Genomic DNA, 8,276 nt, shown 5'->3' on the forward strand with positions numbered 1-8,276 from the left:
AAAGCCAGACAGGGTCTCAGCACCCCACCTTTGCCCCAAGTCCCTTTTCAGATGGTGAATGCTGAGCACATTTCCCCTACCTCAGCCTCCTCCCCGAGTTTCTGGATGCTTGGCCGCCCCCATGGCCATCTGGTTCCCCCAGTTCCCTCCCCCAGTCCCTGCATTTTTCTCTTCCCTTTCTCCCAGCTCTTGCCCTGTGGGGGAAGCAGACCCCCTTCCTGTTCCCTCCACCACTACTTCGACCCACAGTTTTCTGGCCAGTGCCTCCTTCCCTTTTGTCTCTGAGGCCTTTCCGGTCCAGGTCTCAGGGACATGCATCTCCTTGTCTGCGCTGTTTCTAAGCACACGCAGACACACGTGTGTCTGCGTGCCTCTGCTCTGCCATGTGTGTCTCTTATGTGCTCACGTGTATTTACAGGCACGTGGATCCTCACGGGCTGTGGGGTGATGTGAGGCCCCCAGGCATGAGGGCTGGGACCTGGGGCAGCGACATGAAGGTGCACAGAGCCCTCATGTGATCTCGAGCTCCCCTTTGGGGTCACTCCATTTCTGGTCATTCTCCAGCAATGGCAGTATGGTCTTTTCATGCTGCTCCCAGCCTCCTCCTGGGCTGGACAGTCCCAGAGTACATGTCCTCACAAAGATAGCTTGTTCAGAACCAGGGAGCAGCGAGCAGTAGTCAGCCCAGCCTCAGAGAAGTTAGCGGAGCCCAGGGATGTCAGCTATGGGACAAACTCACTGGGACAGCTGGAGGATGGCAAGAATCTCACTTCACTCCTGTAAGTGAGCCTCCCCGCCCCACTTCAGCCCAAACTGCCCCAGCAGTGAGGGTGGGCAGTTCTATCTCCTCTCAGGCCTTCTGTGCCAGTGTCTGAAGGAGATGCTATGCTGGGACCCACCCTCGTTTCTCACCGCCCACAGTACCGCAGCCCAAGAGGCCACAGCTTAAGAAAAAGCTCTTTATTCCACGTCATCCAATATTTTACACAAGTAAAATAAAATTCATATCTCTATATACCGCGATCCGGGTGGGAGGCGGCGTTCTGGAACAAACGCCACCCCCGGAACCCTGTAAACATGATGGGGTGGAGATGGGGGTGGGTTGGTGGGGAGGCATCTGTCAGGGAGGGCCTGGCCTGCCCCACGGAACCTGTCCCTGGCTCTGGCTGGCGGCATGGAGGGAGACCCCATATGTACACACACCTGATGGCCGGTGGCTGGTCAGCAGGGTCCAAGCACTGTCCAAAGTACCAATGCAAGGCCCAGAGGAGCAAGGCTGCAGGCCAGAGCAGGCAGGGCGCCTGAACCCTCTGCTTCCCCAGCTCCGCTGCTTCCACTTCCGGCCTGGCCCAGACGGCAGTGGCTGCGGGTGCGATTCTTTCGGGAACAACCTGGCCTCCTGCGAGGACCGGTGGTGGGCAGTCCCGGTAGCTCAGAACCCCCAGGCCGCAGAGCCGTCAGTGGGGGCTCTGCGGAGCTGGGCAAAGTCCCAAACGGAGAGTCATTGATGTGCCGTGGGCCAGAACCATTGCCTGGTGGAGTGTCACCAGGAGGTACCCGTCCCTTGAGGGCATTACCAGCAGAAGCTGGCCGCCCGGGTTCCAGCACTGAGGCTTTGTCTGCACCATCTGGCTGGCAGCACTTGGGGAGGCCCAGCAGCTCCTCGTCAGTGAGTTGGGTGGTCTGGAAGGGACGGAAGGGCCCTGAAGCCACAACACAGCCCTCTAGGTCATTGGCAGCCAAGCGCTTAAGATCACGACCGGCCAGGCGTGCGGGCAGGCTGCAGGGCACCTCTGATGAGGACCCTCGGAATTTCTGCAGCCAGGCCCAGAGCGGACGGGCTCGGCAGTCACACACCCAGGGGTTGTCATTGAGTCGCAGGTACTGCAGAGACCTCAGGGGCACTAGGACCTCTGCGGGTAACATGGAGAGGTTATTGGCAAACAGGTAGAGGGTCATGAGGCGGCCAAGGTCCTGGAAGGCGTGTGGATGCACACGAGTCACATGATTCTGGTGTAAGAGGAGGCGGTCAAGACTGTGCAGGCCACGGAAAGCGTGCTCAGGCACGCTGGGGATACGGTTTCCGTGCAGAAAGAGGTGTGTGAGGTTGCCCAGGTCACGGAAGGCATTGTCAGGCAGCGCCTGGAGACTGTTGTCTTGTAGGTAGAGATACTGCAGAGCCGTCAGTCCACGGAACAGGCCGGAACCCAGCTCCTGCAGGCCACATCGGTCTAGGTGCAGCGTGTGCAGGTGGCCCAGGCCGTGGAAGGTGGTGGGGTCCACAACGCGGAGCTGTGCATTGTCACTGAGGTCTAGCTGCTCCAGGAGGGTCAGGCCAGCGAAGGCAGTGGCATCAATGCGGGCCAGTGTGTTAGAGTGCAGCCACAGGATAGTGAGATTTCTGCATGAGTGGAAGCTGGCAGCCGGCACGTGAGAGATGCGGTTGCCGTGCAGGAAGATTCTCTGGCTGGAGGCTGGAATGCCTGTGGGCACAGCCTGCAGGCCCTGTTGGGGGCAACTTGTTGTCACCTTGGGCTCATTGTAGCACACACAAGCGCCAGGACATGGTGCTGCTACCCGCCAGGCTTGTAGCCATAACACCCATGCCAGCAGCCGGCTTCCTGTAGACAGAGGAAGAGGTGATCAGAGAGGGGCCCTAAGAAGTGGAGGTCTACGCTGAAAACAGTTCTTCTTGGGTAGACCTCAGGGAACTGGGCAGGGCCCAAAGGCTGCCAGCCCTGGGAATGGGGCTATAGAACCTCTCAGCCTTCCATGGCATTCAGACAATATTGGGCTGTAAGTTGTCCTCCTTGGAGGTACATATTCCACACTGGTGGCCATGTCTGCACCCCTAACCCTCTCACACAACTGCAGGCATGACTGGTGCACTGTAGCTCACCCCCATAGTGTTAGCCCAGCTGGTCATTAAGTCACATGTCTGAAGGCCTTCTGGGGTGGCTGCACATACCATCTCTGCACTCCAGAGCATACAGCCCCTGGAACCCGGCTGTTGTTTGTCTTCATTGGTCTTAGCTTTATCCTTGGTCTGCTCAAATCAGTCCCACCAGGCTACAGGCTAAAGAAGAAGGGGAATCTGAGAAACCCCGTAGGAGCAGTCTGAGACTCATCCCTAGGCTTGCCAGGTCCCTTGGCCCAGGAGCAGAGGAGGGGCTGAGGCTCACAATCTAGGCCTGCCCAGGCCATTATAGCTTTTGATAACTTCTGGCAGCTGGAATCACAGGGAATCTCCTCGTGCCAAAATGGGAGCTATGCTTGAGCCCCTGAAGGGCTCTGTCTGTAGGGGTCTCCTGAGGCCTGGGGTAGGTCTCCTCACTAGCACCCCTGCTGTCTGAGGAAGAGGAGCCTGGGTGTGGGGCAGGTGGGGAGAGAGGGCCTCTCCCAGGCCCCCAGGGCAGGCTGCTCCCTCCTCCACACCACCTCCCTTTTAAGCACTTCCTGACTTGGCTCTGAACACCTTCTGCAGCCTCCTCCACCGGCCTCATTCTCCGCTCCATCCCTTCCCAGCCTGCCTGCCCATCCCTGTTGGTTGCCACCCTACTTCTCTCAGTGGCCCCAAGGCATCAGGCCCCATCCTAGGTCCCTGGGCCAGATATACCTGGGTGTGACCAAGGACCTATATACTCGGCAGCGGCCGCTAGGGCTGGGGTGCTATATTCCTAGGAAAAGGCTCCTTGGATTGTCACCAGAGCCCCATCCCTCTTGAATGCCGAAGGCTCTTTCAGGAGTGAGTCTATTAAAAATGTGAATCCCCCTGGGAGGGTTATGGCTTATCAGCTAACACCGTCATTGACAGCTAACACCTGTGTTGACAGCTAACACCTTTCTTGGCAGCTAGCTAAGAGCAGGATTCTGCAGCCAGGAGGCCGAGGCTGGCAAACTGCTCGGAGTTGGGAAAAGACCAGGATCCAGCCTTCCCTACCCAGCCTTGACCTCTGGGGACATCTACTTCACACTGGGCCCTACCACTGGGTCCTCTTCTGCATGGTGCAGTCTTAACTCTAGACCCCCTCAGGCCAGGCATGCCTAACAGCCGGGCAAGCTTCCAGGCTCTGGGGCCCTCTTCTCAGCGATTTCATTCAGTGAGCCGGTTTGCTGGACCTGGAGTCATTTGTTGACAGCTATGGTGGCAAGCCAGGCCCAGGAGGCAATCCATGGATGCCTGTCCCTGCCCCGCCCCAGGCTGGACATATGTGGGCTGTACTTGGGTCTGAGGTTCTGTCTAAGCAGCTTCTCACATTCTCTTCTTACATGCCCTCCCCAGGACAGTGGGGTGCAGCTGCATCAGCAGCCCTGATGCCTTAACTGCTGTCACAAAAGCTGGGTAAGTGGGGGGCCTTCACGCACCCAGGGCCAGGCTGGAAATTTTACCGTCATGGATGACTGGGGGGCACGTTATCAGCCCTGGTATACCACAGACCACCTATTACCCACAGTGCCATGCTGCCAACTGGACCTCACATACACTGAAAACACCACCAATCTCTGTGTCATCCACCACACCAGCGGTAGACTGTAGCTCCCAGTAGTGAGGTGGCCCATTGACAGGTCCAGGGCTGAGGTCGGGAATGGGAGGCGCGGCTATATGCTCAGTCTTGTCAGGCAGAAGGTAAAAGACACAGCTGTGCTCCTGTTGGAAATCAACTTCTGAGAGGCGGCCCTTCTTACCCACCCTGTCAGCACAGGGGCTGGGGTAGCCTCTTCTGCCGTAGCCACAGTAATTGGCTCCAGCCTGGACCCCCTTGGGGCCTGCCCGCGGTCTCCATGGCAACCCCTGCGCTGAGCAAGCATAAGGGGCATCTTTTTATGAGATAATCAAACCCAACTTTGCAGCATGGCTTGTGTTCACAGCAGGGGTTTGGGGAAACACCGGACACCTGACCAGGCGGCGAGGATGTTCCCTGACCCCACCCCAGGGCTGCCATATTCAGTGTCTCTCCGTCTGCCACCTTACATGGCCTGCGTTGGCTCATTCTTGTGGCTTCCGCAGTGCTTTGAGCCACAAGATCTCTGAACTTCAGGCCTGGACCCCTCCGTGCTCACTTTGTTCCATTGCAAATGTGCCCACAGATTTTCATCTGAGACGGCCTTCCTTCTGGGGAGCAGCCTGGCCCTCTTGCCTCCCTGTAGCCTCCACCTGCCACCCAGCCAGGCTCTTCCATGTTCCCATCTCAGAAGGTGCCCAGCATGCACACATGGGCAGAAAGTGGTCCTGGGGAGGGGGCCCATCCATCTCACATGGAATCCACATCAAGACCCCTTAGGACTCTGCAGCCACTGAGTCAGCCTTACAAGCTATGCACGAAGTGGTGTGTCTCCAGCTATACTGAAGTCAGTTTTCATCCGACTTGTGTGTGGATCTCCTCCAGGGTTTTTCCAAGGGGAACACACTGGCTGTTGGAACTGGGTCACGGTTAGTGGCTTCTGGCTTAGTGGTTAGTGGTCATCTGGGGGGCCACAGGGATATGAGGGAAAGGGCACATGGCTCGGAGATTCCTCAGGGAGGGCAATAACTGAGTACAGACCCTGGGGTCCTCCTCCACTTGGGGCAGCCTGATCAGGCAGGACACAACCACTGGGCTACACCGGGCACTTGGCGTCTGTGCCAGGAGCTCTTTGGAGTCAAGAGTGCAGAATCACATTCACTGAAGAGGGAGTAGGGGAGAGAGATGGGAGAGATGGAAGGAAAGAGGAGCGGGGAGAAAGAGGAGGCAGAAAGAGGCAGGGGCAGAGAGAAAGAAGCCAGGGAACCAGACGGTGTGAAGAGGGAAAAATGGAAAGGGAGGGACCAGGTGGGTGGAGGCTTCTGGGGCCTTGCCCAGCAGCCACTTGAGCCAGCAGGCAGGCACTGCTGAGGTCAGCAGCTCACCTCAGCAGCCCAGTGAGCTGCTGAGCTGAGATTGCCTTCCTTAGCATCTTCCCAGCCTGCTGCATTCTTGCATTCTCTCCACCACCACCCTAGCCTAGCCTGACATCCCGTGGGCACGTCCTCTTGTCCTCACCTGATGAGGCCAAGCACAGTGCAGGCTGACGGCCTTGCATATCCAGGGCACCGACTTTCGTCCTTCTACCAGCCGGGTGCCCTTGGATCCCTGTGTCTCTCTCAAGGACTACCCCCCACAGACTTTGGAGAAAGCCTCCCCGCCGGTACCAGTCAGTGCCACGGAGAATCACATTCTCTTTCCATCACCAGCATCTATTTCCAGACGAGGAAACTGAGGCACTGAGTAGCAAAGCCCCGCTCCTACACTGCAGCAATTTAAAAGTAAGGGGAGGTAAGCATGGGGGTACATGCTACCTGAGGGTTGTCAAGGAAAGTATAGCCAGCTCATGAGGGACAACTGCTATGTGGCCAGGGCAGCCAGTGGGGGCTGGATAGTCCCTGGGGCACAGGAACCTCCCATGCTATCTGCGGCTGGGAAGACATCTCCATGGGTATACTGAGCTGGGGTCAGAAGGCTGTAGAGGGGCTGGCCTGCTGAGGCAGCCCAGAAGAGACCACAGTTACAAGGCAGAACAATTCAGCATACAAGACCAGAAATAGCTCTGGGAGAGGGTGGTGGGACCGATGCCATCCCCCACACTGCAGAAAGTCAAGGCACTTTTCCCTGGGCCCCCTCCCGACTCCTGCCAACCTATCACTACTGACCCCTACCCCATCCGTACCCTCATCTTCACTCACTTCTCACACACACACTGCCCATCTTCTGCCCATCCTTGGCAGAAGACACGTGCAGTGACAGCTTACATTTACACTGTCCCTCCTGGATCCTCCAGGAAGGAGTAGAGGCAGGAAGACGGCAGTGACTTCCACAGAGGACAGACCACCCTGAGTCCCTGAGGTGTGGCCACCAGCATCTGCGGCCCTGTCCTGGTCCCTTGAGGCCTTGTTCCTTATTGATTTTGACTATAGAGCAAACAGGCAGGCCAGGTCGATAATGGGTAAGGTCACTTACCAAGGTCGGCAGAGACAACATCGAAGCTGATATGCCTCAGGCCCAGCCACAAACCGTGGGGAAACTGAGGCCTCTAGAGCACAGCTGTTAGAAACGGCTTTTGGTTGAGTCAGGTCATCCTCTCGTCCTCAGCGACATCCGCCTGCCTCTGCCTTCCGAGTGCTGCAGTTAAAGGCGCAGACCACCATGCCCTGTTCTTTCATTTTTATTGAGACACAGGGACATGAAGGCCCATGCCCTCTTTTAACTTGTGATACTTTTATCTCAGTCTCCCAAGTAGCTGGGATTACAGGTGTGTGCTGTCAGTCTCTCCTAGGAATTCAGTTCTGGTCACAGTCCCATTACCTAAAGGGCTTCAGAGTCTCCCCAGGTCCAGCAATATATTCTACTTGTATACTTACCTCCCGGACCCCACCCTGTGAAGTCTGCTCTGTAGGCCTATGGTGCCCAGCACCTCAAGAGTTTGTCTGGCTGAAGCCTATCCCACCTGGGGACTCAGTTTCCCTTCCCTGACAAGAGGCTAGTGGCTCCCATCAGGTGGGAGCCCAATTACCTGGCTCCCACCCCCGGGCCTTTGCGGTCCTGCTGCTAATTTAATCCATCTTTCGGTCTAGGCTTCAGTCCCCAGGGACACTAATGAGGAAACCAACCAATGACTACATATCCCTATCATAGGTATCCTATGAAGGAGACCTCCTTAGGCCATAGTCTAAGCCCCAGAACTGTCACACAAATGCCACCCCCCCTCCTGCCCATGCTGGTGCTGCCCTGGATGGAGTGCTCAGCCTGGTGAGTCTATAGTTCTGCCTTCTGCCTTCTGTGCCTCATGTCTATTTCTGGGACAAGCATCCCAAACTGAGCCCTGGGTCTCCCACCCTATCTCCGAATCCGCTGCTGACCTGTGAGGCCCAGAATGTCAGCACATGTGGTAAACATGAGACTAGGGTTGTATGCGGTGGTTATTTATACTTGGCCTCAACTGGGAGATAAGAACATATGCTAGGGGACAAGCGGCAGGGGTGGGCAGGTCAGACACAGAAATGTGTTGTGAGCACACGTGGCGTGCAAAGCAGGAAGGATGGCTTATAGAAGCTAGGATCCCTTGGGTGTGGGGCAAAACCGGGTTGGTATGAGGGGGCTGTGTAGACCTCAGCACCTAGATAGGGGTCTGCTACCCTGCCATGGAGGAGGTAGGTGACACTTCCCACATGTTCTTGCACTTGTAAAACATAATCAACCAAGCAGGGAGGTGGCCCCTGCCCAGGCTGAACATATATATATATATGTATATACATATATCAT

At 56.7% G+C, this 8,276-nt stretch overlaps 1 protein-coding gene across 3 annotated transcripts in view; it reads right to left on the bottom strand.

Moving 5' to 3' along the window:
• Nucleotides 1–945: 945 nt before the first annotated feature.
• Nucleotides 946–8,276, bottom strand: part of Rtn4r (reticulon 4 receptor) — a 30,606-nt gene continuing 23,275 nt past the window's right edge. For 2 of the 3 annotated variants that reach the window (XM_050122981.1, XM_050122983.1), the window contains exon 2: nt 946–2,621. In XM_050122981.1, the coding sequence (XP_049978938.1) occupies nt 1,222–2,621 (1,400 nt within the window). In that variant the 3' untranslated portion in view covers nt 946–1,221. Of the gene's footprint in view, nt 2,622–2,968; nt 8,271–8,276 lie in introns of those variants that run through there. The other variant, XR_007588840.1, reaches the window with a different exon arrangement.

Source organism: Alexandromys fortis, unplaced genomic scaffold (genome assembly GCF_014885135.2).
Source record: "Alexandromys fortis isolate MF-2015 unplaced genomic scaffold, M_Fortis_MF-2015_v1.1 scaffold_219, whole genome shotgun sequence".
In the NCBI taxonomy this organism is placed as follows: Eukaryota; Metazoa; Chordata; class Mammalia; order Rodentia; family Cricetidae; genus Alexandromys; species Alexandromys fortis.